Raw genomic sequence first — 22,769 nt, forward strand, 5'->3', positions numbered from 1 at the left:
TTCAAAATCTGCCACCAGCTTTCCAATTGAACAAAACAGGATCTGGCCAGCATATCAAATCGTCATAAGTCAGGAAAAAATAGTAGGCACACTGAGTTGGCAACAATCTACATGCCTTGGGATCCTTGTGAAATGCAAGGGCTTGGTATTTGTCAATTCCTGAACAATGCAACAATGAAGGGTTTAGGGTGAACGGATCAAAGGTATTTTCGGTAAAACACGAAAGGTTTGGTACATATCAAATGGAGGGTGTTTGGTGAATGGATCAGAGATATTTTCTGCGTTAAGGGTAACAACGAAAGTGGATAGCATGGTCTCCAAGTGAGAATCAGTTATCAAGGCAAGTGAAGGAACAATAAACCTCAAGGCCGAGGTCAGTGGTTAAGTCAAGAAAGAACATCATGTACACGAAGTGGGGGCAATAGACGTGCTTTGGGATTCATATGAGACATAAGGGTTGGGGGATGCCAGTTCATGCAATGCAACAAATAGAGGATACCGGGGCTGAACGGAGAAAAGGTATTTTATGTGATGAGGATGACACAGAAAGGGGTTAGTCCATAAACAAGCAAGGTCTTCGAGTGAAAATCAGTCATCTTGGCAAATGCAGAAGCAGCCGCCCTCAAAGTTCAAGGCCACAAACTAACCACCACATTTTAAACTCACACGCTTTCTTTGTTTGAAACAGGAACAAAACAAGTGCAAGAAAGTTGGTTCAACAATAAGAAAAAAAAAAGAAAAGAAAGAAAAAGAAAAGGAAGAGGAGCAGAGCCGACAAAAGGGAAGTATCTCAAATCTTCGCCCTTGCCTGTCTTGCTAGCGTAAAATGCCGCCATTGCTTTTCACATTTTTTTCTCCTAGGATAAAAGTCCTAGTCTGATGGATTTTCCTCCAAATCAAAATCTTAGTCTGATGAACTTTTCTCCTAAGATAACAAAAAAAAGGGACCTAGTTTGATCTTAGATAGAAAATCTAGTCTGATGAATTTTCTCCTAGGATCTAAATCTTAGTCTGAGGAATCTTTCTCCTAAGATAGAAGACCTAGTCTGATGAACTCTCTCCTAGGATCCAAATCCTAGTCTGACGAATTTTTCTCCTAAGATAGACGACCTAGTCTGATGAACTTTCTCCTAGGATCTAAATCTTAGTCTGATGAATTTTTTTCTCCTAAGATAGAAAACCTAGTCTGATGAATTTTCTCCTAGGATCTAAATCTTAGTCTGAGGAATCTTTCTCCTAAGATAGAAGACCTAGTCTGATGAACTCTCTCCTAGGATAAAAATCTTAGTCTGATGAATTTTTTCTCCTAAGATAGACAACCTAGTCTGATGGACTTTCTCCTAGGATCTAAATCTTGGTCTGATGAACTTTCTCCTAGGATCAAAATCTTAGTCTGATGAATTGTTCTCCTAAGATAGAAGGCCAAGTCTGATGAACTTTCTCCTAGGATCAAAATCTTAGTCTGATGAATTGTTCTCCTAAGATATAAAACCTAGTCTGATGAACTTTCTCCTAGGATCTAAAATCTTAGTCTGATGAATCTTTCTCCTAAGATAGAAGACCTAGTCTGATGAATTTGCTAGTCAAATGTCCTTGGTTTTACTCACAGGATCGTGCATTCCAGTCAAGTCTTTAGTTTTACTCTCATCATTGCATCAATAGCTTAGTTGATTTACATTTTGCTAACAACTCACAAATCTTCCTAGTGCAAACTGGGGCACAAAATTTTCTTTGTTTTTTTTCGTCTATTTTGTTGAAGTCAGGCGCCCACCTAGAGAACAAGGGAATACATTTCAAGTTCAGCAGTCAGGCGCCCACCTGAAGAACAAGGGAATACATTTCAAGTTCAGCAATCAGGCGCCCACCTGGAGAACAAGGGAATACATTGCAAGTTCAGCAGTCAGGCGCCCACCTGGAAAACAAGTGAAGCACAATTCAAATTTTATCTTTCAAACTTTTAGTTGTATTTGATAACATGATGTGCCCAGCCACCAAACTGGGGCAGAAAATTTTCTTTGTTTGTCTATTTTGTTGAAGTCAGGAACCCACCTGGAGAACAAGAGAATACATTTCAAGTTCAGCTATCAGGAGCCCAGCTGGAGAACAAGGGAATACTTTTCAAGTGTCAGCAATCAGGAGCCCGCCTGGAGAATAGAGGCATATATTTCAAATCAGCAGTCAAGCATCACTCGGAGGAAGGGCAAACAGCTCCGATCACAATGCAAGGCAACAACGCAAGAATTCCATCCGAAGGATACAAGTTCAAGGCAACAAGAACTACAAGAACCGCAAGATCAAGACATAGATAGGACTTTTGTAATTCATAGATCATAGCTTAGGATAGCTTCTTTTATTTCGACATGGTGTAATAAGGGATGTCAGCAAGCAGTAGCAGCAGCAACAGTAGTGAAATCACAGCTCCTGGTAGTCCCAGCTACCAGACATTCCCGAAATACACTGACCTGATTCCTTTTAGCCAAGGATATGTAGGCAACCTCAGAAGCAGGGTGCGGTCAAATCTTTCAAAAATGCTTCACACGGAATATTCGAACGGGCAAAAATCGCTCATATCCGCTCACTTATCTTTACACGAAAACTCTTCGTGTTTCCGAGCAAAGAGGGGCAGCTGCGAGCACGTGATTTTTGCCCTATGTGAATTATTCCCAAAAATTCAACAAAATAATTTCTTTCATTATTTTGCAATTTTGTGGATTTTTGTGACATTTTATGTTAATCGTTTGCATTTTGTTTGTGCATTTTTATTAGGGAAAAATACAAAATACTTGGCATTTGCATTTAAGGTTTAATTTCACATTTTTTAGGATTGGTTAGTAATCAAGTTACTTTACAAAGAAGAAAATAACAAAAATAGTTCATTTTTGCATTTTTAACTATTAATTGTTGAATTTGTCATGAGTCTACTTTTAAATTAGGACTTAATTAATTTTTAGGAATTAAATCAGGTCTTTATTTTCATTTTTTGCATTTTACAAAATCTGAAAAAATATATAAAAAGAAAAATTGAAAAGAGAGGATTTTAATAGGTTGTACAAATTTGGGCTGATTTTAATAACATCAGTCCAAAAAACGCGGTCCAGGCCCAAATTACCATCCCAAACCTGGCCTGCCCCCTCATTAAGTGAGACGACGTCGTTTCGACTACTTTAGATCTCAGCCCTTGATTGTTCCTCATCCAACGGATGGGAACTAACGATGTTTATGATATATAATGGTCGAATTCCCTCACCCCCCCCCCTCACTTCGTCTCAAAGAATCCCTAATGTCACTACCACCCTCCGCCGTCCGCCGCCGACCAGAAATCGCCTCCGCCGGCGGCAAAGCTCCAAATGACCCCAAAAACACACCACAGCCTCCCCTCGTTCCCCTCTTTCCAAATCCACCCTTAGTCTCTTTCGAATCATCACCAGTTTCTTCGAATCTTGAATCAAAGTTTCGATCCCAAAACCCTAGTTCGTCAGATGGCGCCCAAAGTTACACCAGGGCTTCATTTCCGTCTCCTCGTCGTCGAACCACCGTTATTTCCTCTCAAAACCCACTGAAACGCCCCAAATCCCCTAACCCTAGCTGCCGCTTTTGGTTTCCAGTGGCGACACCGCCACCCAAACATAACCTATTGGTTTGACAATAACATAGGCTGATAACCTCGTCTGAATTTTTAAAATTAAAGTCATGCTGAATCAGTAAGTTTTCCCCTTATTTGATTGTTTTTTATTGTTGATTCTGTTCTAGTGATTTTTTTATTTTTAGTTTAATTCTGTTTTGATTTTGTTGTGATGTGTGTTTTTGTTTCAATTTAGTGCTGTTCTTACTAGTATAGGTTTAATTCTCTTTTAATTTTAGGCAGCCCTGTTTAATAGATGTTTGAAATAACAGAATTGTTAGCTTAATAAGTGTTTAATCAGTTGTTCGATCAGTAATATTCTCTTTTGTTGCTATATTAGTTTAATTTTGATTCTTCTAGTCTCAGCCTAGGACATTAGTGTCAATTAGATTTGTTTTCCAAATTTTCACTGATTAATTTGATTGTTAGTTAGATTTTATTAATTTAGTGGTTTGGATTTAGCTGAATTTCTCTTTTCTTTTGGGTAATTAACCATGGTTGCTAACTAAGGTTAAGGGGTTGGGGTTTGGTTAGTACAAGATTAGTAATTTCATAATTGAATCAAGGGTAATATGGGTTTTTCTAAATAAGAATCTTGTAGTAACTGAAAATGGAATTCCCTAGGACTTTCTAGAAGGGGTTTTAAGTTGAAATTCACAAAATAGGTGTAGTGACTCGAGTAGCAAGTCAATAAATAAGGGACTAAATAGTTAAAGTCTGAAAATAAAAAGGGGATCTAAAAAAAAATTGAGAGAGAGAGAGAGAGAGGAAAACGCCAAAAAGAAAAGCAAAAAAAAAAAGAGACCCCCTCCCCCCCCGCGCATCGTCCTCTCCAAACGACTCCCTTCCCCATCAGATTTGGAGCTTCTGCTCCTTCACGTTTGAAGGCCCCCCTCAAGCTTCATCTTCAAAAAATGAAAAACAGACCTAAGCTAAAAGAAAGAGAAGGCAGCTGGTGAACACCAAAAAAAAACGACCCCCTTCTTACGTCGTCTTCAACCTTCCTCCCGGTTTCTGATTTGGTTTCTTCAACAGCAATACAAAAAAAACGACCTCCACACTTTCAGAGAACGACAGCCATGAACGCCGGCGAGACATCAAAAAATGGTTTATCTCGCTGGCCGGATTTTGACATCATGTTATTTTGTGGCTACGCCTAGTTTCAGCGATTTATTTTGATGATTGTTTAAGGTTCCCGTCGAAACCCGGGCTGACTGAGATTCCGGTCGACGACTTTGCTGGTTTGAGGTTCCGCTTGCTAGTTCCGCTCATAGTTCACGGCTCCGTTTCGGAATTCGGCAACTCTGTTTGGTCTCAGCTTGGAAATTCATGTACGTTCTTTTAAAAGCTTCAAAGGAAATTCGACGTTGTTAATCTATAGTCCATTTTTTGCTTTGATTTTAAATGTTCTGCCTGTGCTCCTGTTATCAATCTTTGGATGATTTTAAAATTGTTTTGATGTCTCATCGTTTGGTTACGTTTTGCTTGACTTAATTCATTTTTGGGGTTTTCATTTGATCTTAGGTATTAGTTGTATCCATTTTAGAAGTTGAATACACTTCATCTGTTTAGTAATTTGTTTTGAACTAAATTCATCGAGAGCATTGTAGAATTAAAGGTAAGCTTTGGATTGTGAGTTAACATAAATCAAGTTCAGTAAATATTCATTGTCGTGGCATATCACTGAATGTAAGAACTATGTTGCTAAAAGTTCACTCTATTCTTGGTTGTATGCAATTTCATTCTGTGATAGTATTTCAGAAGTTAATCACCTAAATTTGATGTCATGTATTTTTGATAAAACAATTACTATTTGCTCCTATATCTTCGCGCATTAGTTCAATATTCTTAGCCTTACATTCAATGTCAACATAGTTTAGGAAAATCATTCATAATCTCGCCATACCATGCTTAGTCATTTGTGGTGAATATTTTGTTTGAACGTTTTCATTGCCTAAAAATGAATGTTGGGAATGGATTCGATTGAGCGTTCAGTGCACGAATTGATGTGTATATAGTTTTATTTAAGAGTTAAATTGATTGTGCTTTAGGTGGATTATGTAGAGTGCTTACTGTTTCTTGTTTGGTCTCTTAAAATTGAAATGAGGAGCTGGGTTATTCGAGAAATGTCATATGGCCTTCGCATTAATTTCATGACCTAGATGTACAAATGACTAATATTTCGTAGAATATCCTTTAGGGCCGTTTAAAATACCAAGTGTGGTTGCGTATAGTCCGCGTAACACAACTACACTTCTAAAAACAAAACTGGAGTATGCGTTCGTGCAATTTCGGCCCAAACTTTTCTTAATAATAAAATTAAGCGTTATTAATTGTGGACACGTTCGCGTGACATAATTTTTGACGCACCAAACGGGCGGGTATACGTACGCGTAACCCGTTTCAAGATAATTTTTCTAATTAAAAGCGGTGAAAGAAGCAAAAGCATATAGGTTCTAAAATCAGTAATTAAATAATTTAATAAGCCAAGTAGGATCAAAGCGACCGTGCTCGAACCACGGAGCTCGGGAGTGCCTAACACCTTCTCCCGGGTTAACAGAATTCCTTACTCGGATTTCTGGTTCGCGGACTGTTAACAGAGTCATATTTTCCTCGATTCGGGATTCAACCGGTGACTTGGGACACCATTAATCTCCCAAGTGGCGACTCTGAATCTTTAATAAACAAATCCCGTTTCGATTGTCCTTTAATTGGAAAAACTCCTTTATACCCCTTGCGGGGAGTAGGAAAAAAGGAGGTGTGACCGGCACTAGGGTAGTGACTTTCACCTAGGTGGCCAATTGACGGGTACTTGCATCCAAGGCACGACTGACATGATTGGGGAATATGTTATAAGCGTTGCTCGATACTACCCACTCTACGCCTCTCGGTAGAAAGAGTGATTTTGCCCTGTTGACTTTCTCAAGACCAATTGGGTATGCATATTTGTTCAAGCAACTAGGGTTCAATTCGGGTATTACTCTCTCGAGGTTTAACCCTTTAATTGGGACTATCAAATCTCTTGAGTAAATCCCAATTCCTTGTTGAGTCAATTTTGGAGACTTAGGTTCTCTTTCTCAAGAAGAGCCCAAGTCAACTTAGCACAAACTAGTGTTTGCAACCACTAATTCATAAATGAAATCATAAAATTGACCCAAATAACAAACACCCATAGTCAATCTAACCTTAAATCACAACACCCATCAATTACCCACACTAGGGTTGAGCCACAACCCTAGCTAATGGGTCTAGCTACTCATGGTTGAAGAGAAAATCAGAGAAATAGATGAAGAGAAAGACATATTAATTAATTACTAATGTAAATACAAAGATTCAACAATTAAAACTAAGTAAGAGTGTCCAAAATGGCTAAGAAAAGTCTTCTCACGAGTGCAGCTACTGTATTACAACGTCAGATACCCTAAAAATGAAAAAAGAATCTATTTATACTAAGCTGGAAAAACTGGACAAAAATGCCCCTGCGGGGTCAGTGCGGACCGCACAAAATGGTGTGCAGCCGCACTGGGCTCTTGACTTGAAATCTTGACTCTCTGAACCCACCCAGGCTCCGCGGACCGCATAGAATGGACTGCGGCCGCGGAGGTTTCTAATGCGGTCCGCACAGAATGGACTGCGGACCGCATAGGCTTCATCTTCTGAATTTGGCATCTCTCTAAACTTTGGTTCTGCGGACCGCACAGAATGGTAGTGCGTCCGCGGTGCCTTCAGTGCAGACCGCACAAAACCCTCTGCGGCCGCACTGCCTTGATGCCTGAAAATCCAACTCTCTGAATCTCCCTAGTGCGGACCGCACAAAGTGTAGTGCGGTCGCACTAGGCCTGTTTCCCCTGAGTTTTGTCTTGTCTTTGGTACTTGTGCAGGTTTCACTCCTTTTGAGTCGATCTTTGACATCTTGTCACTTTGTTGATCAAACCTGCAATCAAGCACAACTTATGAGCCTTTTTGGGACTATTTTGAATGAATTTATAATCAAAGCGTAAGCAAGAAGGATTATAAAATGCATCAAAATCCCTAGTTATCAACTCCCCCAAACTTAAGCTTTTGCTTGTCCTCAAGCAAACAAAATAAGACCCACCCCTCAAGGGAAAATCCATGAAATTTTCAGCTGTCCTAAAGCAACCTCAACTAGCATCAATTAGGACTAACAATTGCCCTTAATACAAATCAATAGCTTGATCGTTCTCATGTTGGTCATTCATATTCGATTCAGATCTGTCAGGAGTCCCCTCTCGAGATTGTCGACAAGAGTTTTGCGGTGAGGGGACTGGAGTTTCATCACCTTGTTGATTTTGCTGATTCAACTGATGTTGCTGATTTTGTTGGTTTTGTAGGTTTTGTTGGTTGTTGTCGTTGACGTTCGACATGATTTTTTGGCAGAAGAATTGATTTGGAAAGTAAAAAGATTATCAGATTCCCGGCAACAGAACCAATTTGTTTGGCCAGAAAATAGGAATTTCGATCAAAGCTTAATTTTAGAAGTACTCGGTTACTAATAATCAAGAAAAGGAATATTTTTGCGATGAGAAAAGAAAATTAGAGTTTTGAAATAGCAAAGCCATCAATATAAAGCAAAAGTAAATAAGTAATTCCAGTAATAATCAGAACGTATCCATACAAATGACATTTCACTTCCTTTTATAGCTACGTCTAGGTACAACATCTCTTCCTTCTTGTAATCGAGTCATTATAAGCATTTAATGACATTAATGAAACGTTATAATTGGCAATCGTAACTGTTTCGTGAAGATTCTGTAACGTTTATAATCATTCACGCTCATTAAATGAAAATTAACAAATCTGTACTTTTTGCTGTCTTGATTCACTCCACCGGTGTCTCTTCAAATTATGAGGAGACTCGATCAACCGTTTCTTCTTGTCTTTTAGACGTTTTGCTCGTACCTATTAAGACTCGCATCTCTTTAAGTACTCTTCTCCAGCTGTCACTTTTCTAATGATTCACGTGCCTTGCCATGTCAGCCACATAATTAGTTCCACGTGTAATATTTATTTTCCCCAATACAACAAATTACTTTCATTTTGGTATGTTAAAAAGAAATTTGACCTCTTGCTCAAAAGGTAAGATTTCTCTCCAACAGTCTAATCTAAAAGGGAAAATATAAGAATATTTATCAGCTAAGGCCTGTTTGGTTTAAATTATCTTTCTTGATATAACCAAAGTTTCCTGAATACATCAGTTTCTTTAGTTACCGCCACTATCAGGCTGGCTGTTGTCTGAAAACTAAAAGCTAACTATTGACTATAACATCCAAGAAGATTAATTATTTGAATAAATTCTCAAATAATCATTTTTGACAATCCAAATTTAACCATGCTCTGAGTCTCTGACGCTAAAAATATTACTCCAACTTTTCAGTCCTACCAGAGAAAATGACTAGCTAATGTTTATTGTTTACTATGAGACACAAATACTTCTATTTTAACTATTTGTATTCTTCTCGGAAAACATGAAGATCAAAGATATCAAACATTAATCAATCACGAACAAACTTTATTCCTTTATACTCATGAGTTTCGTCTCTGCATAACATACAAGGAACGAAAAACATAGAAAAGCAGAATACAATAATAAATTAAGAAGAAGAAACCCCTGGCACCCCTACCCGCCCCATCCCCTAAATAAAACAAAAGGAAACATACAAATTACTCATAGAATTTAGAAATAGATTCTCATTCTAGCTAATTAATTAAGCTTCCATGAGAAACTCTTTATCCTTCTCCAACCTCTCCATAGCATTTGCTTCCAAACTAATCTCCACATCAATGCTTCTTCCTCCATTTTTCCCTTGATACAAATACACCATCCCATCAAACCTATTATTCGAACCACTCCTCACACTCTCCGGCTTTCCCCATCCAAAATCCACGTCGTACACCTTAAACCTCGGCGAGCTTCCGACAGCCACGCAGTTCACTCCAGCATCCTTGTACTGAAAAATCTTCGGATTACTCTCCCACTCCTTGTTACGTTCGTCAATCGCCTTAGCGTCGTGTTTCACAATCGCTTGCTGTATCATCCCGGCAGCGAACTCAATTGGCTGTGACAGCAATAAACCCGCCGCCGTCACCGTAAAAATCGCCTGAATTAGGTTTCCGAAGTAACTCTCCGGCATCGGAGGGTCGACTCTTTTCCGGCAATCGGCGAAGACGGTGTAGACTGTGTAGTCCTCCGGCTTGAGCTGGCGGGCACGTGTGATGGCTAGCCACACGTGTGCGGAGAGCGACTGGAATGTAGAGAATGGGGTGGATGATCCTTCTGGTGGATTAGCATTGACCTTTGACTTGATTTGGTCAATTGCTGACTCGGAGAACTTGAAGATCCTTTCACGGAGAGGTGGGTCCACGCTGGCGATGACGTCACCATTAGTTGCTGACTTGGCAGGTTCTGGTGCGTCGGATGGCGGGGAAAGGTTGAGCTTGACTCGTGTGTTGCGAGCCTTGGTGCGTTCAAGGAAAGGTGGGACCGAGATGGAGGTGGACCCACTGCAGAGCTGGGCCCAGGAGGCCATGAAGTGCCACGTGGAAGTACCGTCCAGCACAGCATGATTAAATGCTATTCCCATGGTGAGTCCATCCTTGAGCTTGGTGAGCTGTAGGTAGTTGGCCAAAATAAAATGAGACAGCAAAATAAGTCATCAATTGGGTCCAACAAATTAATTGCTACTCTGCGTTTTTCTCAGTTTAACTTTAATGTACAGAAAATATTCATTAAATAAGATCGTTTTAAGTATATTTACTAAAAGCAGCATCTACACTATATCAAAAGATAGAAGATTATATTTATACTTTAAGAGTTAGTCAGATTACACTAAGAATATAAATATCAGTGGATAAAACTTAGTTATGAATGTCGTTAAACATTTAATTTGCCGTCTTCTTTTAATTTTAAAAAAGTTGTTTTTCCCAATAGGAACCATCATGATATTATGAATAAATTGTATCTTGACTTGATGATTACATGTTACACTACGTACAATATAATAAACCCAATGTAACTCCGTAAAGTGGGGTCGGAGGAGAATAGCTTGAACGCAAACTTTACATTACACTAATTGAGAAAAATAAATAGTGAAAATTCAGACAAATTAATTAATCATGCAACTCTATATCCACGCGCAAAACTTATATTCATCACATTAATTAAGTGATCTTTGTCCTAATTGAATACCCTTCCTAACACCACGATCTAGATCAAGGATTTAACTTGTTTATAAGCAAGATTGGAGTTTTAGGACATTAACTGGCTTATGCTTGGAACTTGAAAAGGATTCTGATAAAGAGTATCATTTCCTTTTGTAGCAAAAATTGTAGATTTTCCCTAAAGTTAACATCCTGATCAGAGAGATAAACTCGATACAACATTACTCCCTCCGGTCCAAAATAAGTGATTTTTTGAATATTTTCACACAGATTAAGAAATCCACCTTTTAGCATTTATTAGCAATGAAATTGACCATATTAACCTTTATTATCTCACATAAACACTCCTAACACATATTCCAACACTATTTACTCCAAGGACAATGTAGGAAAAAGATAATTAAATTCATTCTTGAAATCTGGAAAAATCATTTATTTTGGACCACAAGAAAAAGGCCAAAAAATTACTTATTTTGGACCGGAGGGAGTACTAGTTTCTGTGCCACCGCCAAACCTCTAGGTGCATTAAATGTACGTAAGTATATGAATAGCTGAAACTCATTCTGAAAATAATAGCCAACAATAAATTATGAGTGTGACACTAACAGTATTTATACAATCGAATTAATTTAAGTTACAATGATCATGTAAAAATAGTTATCATGTAATATTTATATATAACTTAAATCCATTTATTGAGCATTAAAGCATATACCTGCACAGCCAGAAGAGGCCGGTGAAGCCCTTCAAAATTCAAAATTTTATTACAAGGTATTAAATCCAGGAATTTGGAGGTGCCTTCTTCATCCGTAAGATCAGCAACCTCAATCCCTTCTGCGGCGGCCACTATCACCTCCGCGCCGTCCATGTCATCGTCGTATTCCACCTTGAAAACACCTTCTTCATCTTTTCCCAGTTTCCCAGCTAGTTGATAGAAATCTTCCAACACTAAGGCTAGACCATCTTTCAATTTTTCCACCGTTTCATCAAAGTTTTCAGCACCCTTATAGATCAGCAATTTTTGGTTGTAATAGAAAGCTAAGTAAGGAAGATCAAATGTTACCAATTGACACTCTTTTTTGCCTAGTGGTTTATGTGGTTTTACGTTGGTTTTCTTCAGGATTTTCACTTTTGTAACAACAGTTTCCTCCTTTGCTACTTCACCTGCCATGGCTAATTTCACAAATGATGATGAAATTGGGAAAACAAGAGAGATGAACAACTCAAAATGCTTTGTTCTTTTGGTGATTGGAAAATGAGCCAAGAAAGGCGATTTACTTATACTAGAAGTAGTACTAGTGTTTGGATAGTAACAGTGTATATTGGGAGCGGTTGGGATGCATTTATGAGTTTACATGAGTGTAGTTGGATTCCATTTATTACTATCCTTAGCTACTGTTTTGGATGGCAGTTGAAGTAAATTTCTGTTTCCTTTAATTTACTTTTTTTGTTTGTTTGTTTGTTTTGTTCCTACTATTTCAAGTAAAGTATATGTATGGATTATAAACACTAACAACCTTGCATGTTGGCCTTCGCTTCTCTCGTTAAGTAAAACAATGATGCTGACAAAGCTCATGCTATAAGGATAAACCACTGTATTTGTCGAGGAACGTGTCTTAATATTGAATTAAAGAGCAAGTTCTGAACAAAATCCCATGTTACATGATATTGTCAGTAAGGAAACTATGTGCAAAGCCATGCATTTTTGAAACTATATTACTGGCCAGCAGAGATTATAAACATGGGAAGTTGGGGCAACTGCCGTCAGAGCCAGGATTTGAACCTTATAGGTTCTGGATTCTAGCCTATTTAAGTATTGTGTTCTAAATTAATAATTTATACATATTCAATAGATTTTTTAAGATAAACACATTGTTTGGATCAAACTTTATTTGGTTCTACGAAACCCGCAAGTCCTATATGCTAGCTCCGCCCCTGCCAATCGTCATTAATCAATATAGTACAAGCAGAGGCGGATCAATGGTATTGAAGGCCTAAAGCCAAGACGTAATAAGAAACCTTAAACAAGTTTAATAATTTTAGATATTTTTGTTGAAGTTTATTCATTTTACTTTGTGAGATGCAATTTCATCTTGACAATGTAACTAACCCTTTAATCTTTGTTGAAACATTACCAACCTTTGATAAGATTTTATAAATTTAATTTTTAATTTTTTTTTCACATGACCATCAACATAACTCACTATATAGCATTGCTCCCAAAGTAACAATCATGAAGAAATTTGTATTTACAAAGATGATAAATATTTCACGATCTAATTAGCTTGAAGCGAGCCTACAGAAATCTTGAAAGAAAATATTTTACAAAGTTAGAGTTGTAAATAAAGTTTATTCAAGTTAGAGTAAGAAGAACTAGAAAATAACTACAGATTTAATTGTCTTTCACTTTTATTTGAATTTTCTCAACCAACTAAAAGAAAAGACAACTTAAAATATAAAACTATGTTATTAACGATTGGTGACTAGGTAGCATGTTAAAGATGATTAAAAAAATTTCTTATCACTATTTAATAATAAATACAATAAATATTTAAATTACATATAAAAAGATAGCTTTTGGGGCCTCTAATAATTTTGTGAGGCCTAAAGCGACGGCTTCTGTGGCCTGGTACTTAAGCCGCCTCTAAGTGCAAGCACATTTGTACTACCGTGAATAAAATCTCTCTACCCTTTTAATGGGTCGTATGCACTGAAAATTTAGATTAATCGGGTCAGTAGAATTTTGGATACCTCAGGCTGGTTGGGAACAAAATCCCATGTTCCATGAGATTTTCAGCCAGAAAAATTACGTGCAAAGACATGCATTGTTTCCAAATACCTAATTATTAGTGCCAGATTATCATCTTGTCATTTGTGATTAATCATTAGATCACCAAAACTGGTGGTAACTCCTCTCTAAAGCAAATTCCAAGTATTTCCGCCTTTGAAACTATTAGTGGTCAGTAGAGGTTGAAAACATGTGAAGTTGGGGAAACTATAACCATCATTAATATCAATACATTACAAGCTCAAGCAACCACATATTTAGCTCTTTCCACTGATTTTATTAAAATTCAATGGTATTACTTCTTTCGATTAATTTTAGCTGTCATGTATACGTTCCTTAAGAAATTATATATTAATGAAAAAGGTGTTTGGCTATTATACCGATATTTACTCTTCACATTTAGGTTTTCTATGTTATGTAATCAATGCTTTACTTGACCTGTTGACCCCTTGGCTTTTCTGACGATACGAACATATTTAAGTAATTATCGTTCTGTAAGACCATAATGAAAACGCAATTAGAGCAATTAATACTAAGGATAGATAGATGAAAATTAACTAATCATATGTTGATTTCTAAAAGGGATTTTTACATTCCTATGCCATATAAAAAACTATATTACCCTCCATGCTTAACTTTTAATATAATTACCTTTTATATATCTAATTACCATTTATGTACATTTTAGGGGTTTTAATGGTATTAATTAGTCTCCTAATTTAACTCTACCGTATATCCCCCCCCCCCCCCAAGTTTCTCTCTCCAAATCTCACCCTCTCACCCACGTATCAAACCACACCCCACGATTTCCTCTTCAATCACACACTATTTCCTCTTCTAAAACCATCGAAAATCTGTAATCCCTCCACCATTGACAACCATTAAAAAGCTTTGAAGCTTTGAATTCGAATTTGGGTTTTCAAAAGACATTGTTTGTTTGGATTGGATGTTGTTGCAAAGAATTGAGAATTCTCTCTACGTCTCTCTCTATCTCTCAATCCCAAGTTTCAGTAATATAAAGCAAAGGAAAAGAGAGCAGCAATTCCACCATTGACAGCCATTAAAAAGCTCTGAAGCTTTGAATTCGAATTTGGATTTTCAAAAATCATTATTTGTTTGGATCGGGTGTTGCAAATAATTGGGAATATGGTTTGGAGTTTATATCCTAATTTTGAGGGGGTTTGGTGAAGATTAGACTTGGTTTTGGCTGAATTTCAGATTGAAACTCAAAGAAGAAGACATGACATACATTATATTGCAGAAATTATAGAAAAATTGTATTCTGTTGTTTATTTAATTTTCTTTTATTCATTTAACTATTGTATGAAAGTTGAACAACATTGTATAAAAATTATATTTAAGTGGTATTATATTGTAGTTGTATATAACTGAGTAGAAATAATGGACGAAAATTATAGATAAGTTGTATAATATATAATTAGTTATATGAAATTTGTTTTTACTATGTATAAATCAGATACAAAATATACAAAAGACATATTGTATAAAATTTGTATTTAAGTTGTATGTTATTGTAGTTGTTTTTAACTGGGTAGAAATAATGTGTGAACGTTGTAGATAAGTTGTAGATAAGTTGTATAATATATAATTAGTGGTATGAAATTTATTTTTACTATGTATAAATCAGATACAAAATATACAAAAGACATATTGTATAAAATTTGTATAAAAATTGTGTTTAAGTTGTATGATATTGTAGTTGTATATAACTGGGTATAAATAATGTATGTAAGTTGTCGATAAGTTGTAGATAATTTAATTTCTTATTTCCAACTAGATATTAGTCATCCTCAGCAAGTCTTGGTTTAGCAGAGTTATTTTGGAGGTTCAATTTGTTGTAAACACCAAGAGCAACCCTAATTATCTTCACAGCTCAAAATTTATAAAAATCGAACATAAGTTAGAATCTGCACAAGAATTTTACACGTATATTGTTCTCGTGATTGGATATAACCTTATATTCCTTTTTGTGAAGCATAATTTGCAATCAGATCACTAATTTTAATTTCATTTCTATCCTCTACTTGATGCTTAATGTTGTTTTTTCTTTTTCTTTTCTAGTAGTTGATTTTTGTAGATCGAGGATGAAGAACGACAGATAATATCATGAATTCAAGTGGAAACAGTTTTCAAGCGAAGCAAGAATCTGGTGGAACCAACAACAGTAAATTGACCTCAAAGGCTACTACATCAACAAGTTCAAGGCAGTGGGGAGGCTTTAAAAATCCAAGAATTGTACGTGCATCGCGTACTTTTGGTGGAAAAGATAGACACAATAAAGTCTGCACAATAAGGGGTCTTAGAGATAGAAGAATTAGACTTTCAGTGCCTACTGCAATTCAATTCAATAAGGGGTCGAAAGTTATCAGTTTTGTGTTCGATTTAAGAGGAAAGAGAAGAGGAGGGAAAAAAAAAAAGGAAAATGGTGTAACTAAATCCCTTAATTGAAGGCACTAATAATGGATTGAAAGCCTTTTAAGGTGGAATGTATATATTTTGTAAACAAAACTTGTGTAGGTAGGGTAATTTACTAAACATGAACATTTAGGATAATAAAGTTTTCAATATGGCATAAAAATGTAAAAATCCTTTTCTAAAATGACAAGTATTTGGAACCAATTATTTTTTGTAACCACGAACTAAAATAAAATGGAAGGAATACTATACAACATAAATAATGATTGTAAGCCGCTCCAAACCTGTCTAGTTTGGCATTTTAATGTCATTAATCTCTCTAGCCAATGACCATTATTAGTAGTACTGAGGTTTACTTTTTATTGAAAAATAAAGCAAAAGTAAAATATTAAGGAAATTTTACCTCCTATAGTAAAGGTTGATACCTTATTTATTATAAATAAATACCCTTTTAAAAAATTATCTCCTATAGCTACCTTTTAATTTTTATAGCAATATATCTATTTACGGCCACTTCCTACCTCTAAGCCATTAAATACGTTGTGTATTATTTTTCTCTCCCTCTCTCTTCCTCTCCCCTTCTTTCTCTTTCCTCTTTCTTATCTTTTTCCCCCGATTTTTTCCTCCCCTGCTTTTAGAAACCCTATCACTCTTTTTTTGCGCATAGATACTGGTTTCAACCCGCACTACTGAACCGCGAACCCATTGCTGGATCTGCCATTTTTTTTATCTTATAAACATGTTGTTTTAGGCCATTTGCTTCTTTTCCTAAGAGAATTTATTTCAGACTTAAAGATTAGATACTTTTGAGTCTCTGGTTCCTTGGTTGCAAATTTACAAAGATTACATAAGCTTCTTCAACAACTGTCTTCATTTAATCGGCGGCGACGTCCCACATGGCAGCGGCCTGGATATCGGTAGATTGGGGACGAAGTTTGGGGCTGTGGAACTTGAAGAGTCTGTTACCTTTTTTCCCCGTTGTATTTCAATGTATCTCGCTGTACTTGTATTCATTGTCTTTTTTTTTTCATTGTATTTTCAATGTATCTCGCTGTATTCTATGTATTTCATTGTATTCATTGTCTTTTTTTTTTTTTGTATTTCAATGTATCCCGTTGTATTCTATGTATTTCATTGTATTCACTATCTCGCTATATTCCATGAATGTATTCATATATTTTTTTTAATTAATATAATTTATGTATTCAGATGTATTATATAATTTCTCTGAAGATTGCTATATTTTTGGAGTATTTTTCGGTTGAGAATCTTTTTTATAAATGGAGATACAAAATTTGTGTGTTATAATTGAGTTTGCTGAGTTATATTAGGAATCTATTATGTTAATTGATTCACTTTTCGTTTAAAAATAGTGTAATCCCCTGTTTCACGCCATGAATACAGTCGAATACAATAATCTGTCCAGCTGTAATCCCATGTTTCACGCCATGAATACAATCGAATACACTCGAATACAAAAATTTGTCTAGCTGTAATCCCATGTTTCACGCCTAGAAATGCTATTGTATTCATGAATACAATAGCTTAAATACATCGAATACACTCTAAAAAATCTGAAAACATAACTATAGGAAGTAATATAGTAAATGATAGCTATAACTAACTAATAACCACTAAAACATAGTGGTTTCTTAAAGTTAAAGAGAACTCTCTATCAATCCACTGCACTTTAGCCCAACAATAAAAGTAGTAAAATCTTCATATGTGGGTTTAATTTCTTACGGATTTACTCACACACCAAGCTCCCACCATAACTGGCACACTGGCTCTCCTTTTTTATTTTTTTTTGGGTTGTTGTTGGGTGACTGATAAGATATATAATACAGTTCAAAATTTTTTTTAAAAAAAAAGGAAGTAAAGGAAAAAATATGGTTTATGGTATCATGTGGATGCTTTTATTGACCGTCCGTCAACCAGAAAAGTGGCGTTATGAATCGTACCAAAAAATTAATGCACTGTTACCATTAAGCGATAGACATGATGATGTTAGACGAGTTGTGAGTAATAATTCAAAAGGAAGTGTCCCTTGTGAATTAGAAGAATTCTCTTTTTCACATTATAATGTGTTATGTGACATGACATTAGATATAGTACGGGTAGCGGGAATCAACTCGCATCGTTAGCTTGGAAGGTTAGGGGTTATGATCCGCATCCATTCATTATTTTAACGTCTCTAATTCAAAACTCGTTCGCTGCCTCGATGGAGGTGGAATTTTTTTCCAGGCGAAAGTGGTTGTTGGAAATCGATATCCTTTATTAGAATTGAGGAAAAAAAGTTGAATAATTAGGCCAAAGTGGTTGATGAAAGCGTAATTTTTTTCTTCGAAAAACAATGAGAAAAGTATCTCATGGCATTTATAAGCTTTTTGGAAAGCCTTCGACGATTTACCAAAAAAAAATATGATCGATATATTCTCTAACACCTTTTGATACGTCTAGTTCAACTTACCTATGAATTTTATTATTTCGATTATCTGTCCTTTTTGTTTTTGGTTTTGAGGAAGTAGGCATGGCTTGACATGCGGAAAAGGGGCCCGGGCTGGGAGAGAGAGAGAGAGATAGTTGTCTCATTACACTGAAGAGTTGATCTGAAGTTAAAGAGTGTTCCAAGTAAAGTTAGTCGTTCGATAAGTTAAACTAAGAAGAGTCCGTTATTTAGATGTGTTTACCCTAAAATTTGAGTAACAATTAAATTTGTATTGTGGTTTAAAGGATATGTAATTTAATTCAATGCCAATTGATAAACAAGGAATTAAATAGATATATTAAAGAATAAAGTAGATCAAACCAGTGTGTAAGCTAAATCTCGACCTCGAGCTGTGACAGTCTCGAAGTATGATAAGGGGAAGAACAAATGAATAAACAACTCTGATGAACAGTGAACAAAATAGCAAGAGAATAGCAAGCGTATAATTTCTTATCAATGAGCAATGATCAATGTGTTACAAATGGATGGGATCCCCCCTTTATATAATAGGGGAGTCCTAAATAAGGTACACTTCCAATTATAGTAAGAAATCATATTTGACAATTGTTTAACCGCTGAAGACCAATCCATTCCAAAATTTACGCCGTGATCTCCGGCCCGTTGCGGGTATCTCGCTCTTTCTGTTATTGACTCATATCGGCATCACCTAGAAGCATGCCTTCTTCTGACCACAGAAAGTGTTATCGACCATGGCCTTGGAAAGGAACTTCGACCCCGAGCTCGGCGTTCTATTTTTCCGACGTGGTATCACTTTTTCCATCGAAGACCGAAATCGGGTAGCCCCGATTTCCACCGTATACAGATAGTCCCCTCATTTCTTAGAATAAAATGGTAAGAAACGACTTGAGCCTCGACGTCCCGGAGACCCCGATAATGACATCATCACCGTCACGTAAGCGTTCGAGGTAACCAAAACATCCCGTCGGTTCGGTTCCCCAAAATATTAAATGCTTTCCAGTGACGGTCGGCCACTAGCGCCACCGAACCGTCGCTGTGAATCTATAAATACATGTTTCCCCTTTGAATCAAAAATTTACTTTCATCTTCACCAACTTCTCTAAGTTTCTTCCTCTCTCTATCTCTTTTCTTCCACCGCTCGTTGATTCAATCTTTTAAGACCAGAAAATACCAAACTCTACCTCTTTCCGCTTCATCTCATCTGAATCAATGGCGAAAGCTTCCAAAACCGTCCCTCAAAAGGAGAATGCCTCTTCTTCTTCTTCCCCACCGGCCGGTGACAAAATGCCGGTGGAGCCGCTCCTTCACGAGATTGTTCCTGGCCCTTGTGTCCTAAAAAATGACTTCAAAGTCGAGAACCCTCCGTCGGTCCCTGGCCGATGTGAACACGTATCGAGGTATATTTTCTCGATAACGGGAAAACAACTTGATGCCGCGAGGGAGGACTGCAACTGGGGACTCGAGGTCGTGGTACAAATCCCCGCCCGCCAAGAAAGTATCACCACTTATGTGGAGGGGTTTCTAAGTGTTTACACTTACCCCTTCACATTGGGTCCTCTTGACCCCGTACTCATCGATTTTTGCAAGATGTACCAGGTTACCCTCGGCCAGGTGCATCCCTCGTTTTGGCGCATAGTGATTATACTCCGCTTCTTCTCCGGTAAGGCCGATGGGTTAGAATTCACTCTCAACCACCTTATACGGCTGTATAGACCAAAGCTTTATCGAGGTTTAATCAAGCTTCAACACCGATCATAGAAGTCCTTCTTTGCGAGCATTGATGAGGACAAGGATCGAGGTTGGATGAGCCGGTTCGTGCGGGTAAGGACCTGCGACATCATCCCCGAGGAGAAACTACCGTTCCCCGAGAAGTGGAACCCCAATCATAAGTATTAGCCATTAATCTTCGTACTTTATTTTTTGCTTTGTGTAACACTCTTATCTGTTGTGCAGCAGTTGCTTGGATGCCTCACGCGGTCCCCGACCTCGAAGACTAGGTTCAGAAGTTGGCTGCAACTTCTTCTTATGCCGAGCGTTGCTGGCGTGACTTGGCAAGGGGCAGATGGGAGGCTAAAAATCACGGTAAGTTTATCCCGTATACTTACGATGTACCTTTCTGAAACATTTCCTTTCTCACATACTTGACTTCCTTTTATGCAGGCCTCGGGGATGTAGCTGAATTGAGACCGGCCCCGCCTGGGGAAGAGGTGGTTCCCAAAGCGGCCAAGGACAAGAAGAGGAGAAGGGCCTTGCCTTCTGATACCTCGGAGCCTAAGAAGAGTAGGTCTCGTAAGCCGAAGGGCGACTCTGCTACTCTTTCTGTTGGCGTATGTTGCGGCCAAACGCACATGCAAATATATGCGGTCGTCAAGTAACAAAGTAACTAAAAGTCGGATATCAAATCCACGATGACTTGTGATTAATAACTATTAACTAAATTGGACTATCCTAATTATCTAAACAAGGATTAAACCCAAAAGTGGTGATACTAATGTAATTAAACTAAAAAGAAAATAACTAACTGACTTTAAACAGAGGGAGAGCAGATTTTTATATTATCAATGTGATGAAAACGATCTAGGGTTATGGGCTATCTAACATTCCTATTGTATTTTTCAATTGAATTGACTAACTAATTTATCTAGTTTATTGGTTAACAGGGTCAATATTGCTCATAAGAATCGGTCGAGTTCTTACTCGCCTATCCAAGCTAACCTAACGCCTATATGTCTATGGAATTAGAACTAACAAGAACGCATTTATAATTCCGGTAAATCAACCAAGCAAGGCAATTAGGTATATGTCTATCCTAACCGCGAATCCGTTCCCCGATGCCCAGGTTCATGAACTTGCTCTACTCAATCCTATATGCAATCTAGAATTCCCACTTTCGAGTTCAATCTAGATTCGTAGATAGTATTCAATTGGTGATCAAGCAATCAAATAATTAAGTGCAGGATTGAATAAATAAACTAATACGACAAATCAAGAAATCAAATCAATAATTCGAATAACAATATTCATGAAAGAACCACAACCCTAGAATGCGAAGTTTAGCTCCACACAGACATGGTAGCCAAACAACAAATCATATAAAGAAATATAAAATTTACTAAGTTTGGTGGAAGAAAGATGGAACTTGTGAATTCCAACCTCCACGGTGGCTCTATGCTTGTGTTTTTTTCTCAAAAACGTCCTCCCCCCTCCAAAATAGGTTTAGGTTGGCTTTTATATGAGTTGGGGGCGCCTTGGGGTTGAAATAACCGAGTTCTAATCGAAATAGGACATGTTCACGTTTTGAGCGTCCAGGGCACCGTGGGGCGTTGGCCCTGGCGCTCAACTTTTTAGCATTCTGTTTTGTGCGCCATAGGTAGCGCCCCATGCTGCCTGTGGCCCTCAAATGTGCACTTTTGCCTTTTCTTCCCATTTTTGCTCCAATTCGCACGCTTTTGTCCCAAATCGCATCCGAATGATTCCTACACATAGAAGTACCACAAATTAGCACAAATCATTGTATTATACATCTGAAATCTACGAGACATGAGCACAATGTGAGGAAATATATGTAAAAATATGCATACTTTAAGCCAAACATTAACACCCCACACTTAAATGTTGCTCGTCCTCGAGTCAACCAGCAAATAACTCTATCTTTGAGCACTCTACACCAATGACCATGGTTGATAGCAACAACTAAACTCTAGCATATGCAATCACTACACACTTCCCTTTAACTTATGCCATACTCAAAAATATTCAAACAAAGACAACATGCTCATAACAGTCCTAGCCTCACAAACCGACTCAATGTCACAATGTACTCGTGACTTGAACACCCAACATCCTAGAGAAGTCTAATAATATTACATATCCCTCGTGAAACTATGTTCCCTTACAACAAAAACAAGATAGTCGAATCTCATGATCAAATTTAGTTTAAGGACTCACTTGTATATAAAAGTAATCTTTCACTCTCACAAAGAAGTCACATGCACACAATTTGTACCATAGGCTTGCCCTTAATGTAAATCTCTACTAATGTAAGCTCGCTCGATCTAAAATCAATTAGGAATTTTCATGGTTGTAATGTGGGCTAAGGGACGGGTAGGATATAGTTTAGGAATAGTGACTCACCCTCCTAAGCACTTTAACACATCACATAATCAACTTTAAGCGCAAATTCTTCAATCTCAACTTCAATTTCACAAACAATATTACCCCCAAAAATAATCCCTTTTTATTTAAGCACTATCGTCATTTACACTCCACTAGCAAAA

The 22,769-nt window shown here is 37.2% G+C and overlaps 1 protein-coding gene across 1 annotated transcript; it reads right to left on the reverse strand.

Annotated features, from left to right (window-relative positions):
* Positions 1-9,137: 9,137 nt before the first annotated feature.
* Positions 9,138-12,164, reverse strand: LOC109218176 (BAHD acyltransferase DCR). The gene is made up of 2 exons (XM_019382520.1): positions 11,517-12,164; positions 9,138-10,251 (listed from the first exon to the last, which is right to left on the reverse strand). The coding sequence occupies exons 1-2, from the start codon at positions 11,970-11,972 to the stop codon at positions 9,349-9,351; spliced, it is 1,359 nt and encodes a 452-aa protein (XP_019238065.1). The 5' UTR covers positions 11,973-12,164; the 3' UTR covers positions 9,138-9,348.
* Positions 12,165-22,769: the final 10,605 nt, after the last annotated feature.

The sequence above is a fragment of the Nicotiana attenuata genome, unplaced genomic scaffold, assembly GCF_001879085.1.
Source record: "Nicotiana attenuata strain UT unplaced genomic scaffold, NIATTr2, whole genome shotgun sequence".
Lineage (NCBI taxonomy): Eukaryota > Viridiplantae > Streptophyta > Magnoliopsida > Solanales > Solanaceae > Nicotiana > Nicotiana attenuata.

What these genes read in the sequence shown, in the direction of transcription:
- LOC109218176 (XM_019382520.1), bottom strand. Translation starts at nt 11,972, where the DNA reads ATGGCAGGTGAAGTAGCAAAGGAGGAAACTGTTGTTACAAAAGTGAAA. An exon ending in GGCCTCTTCTGGCTGTGCAG is followed by an intron (nt 10,252 to 11,516) that starts GTATATGCTTTA and finishes AACTACCTACAG; the next exon opens with CTCACCAAGCTCAAGGATGG.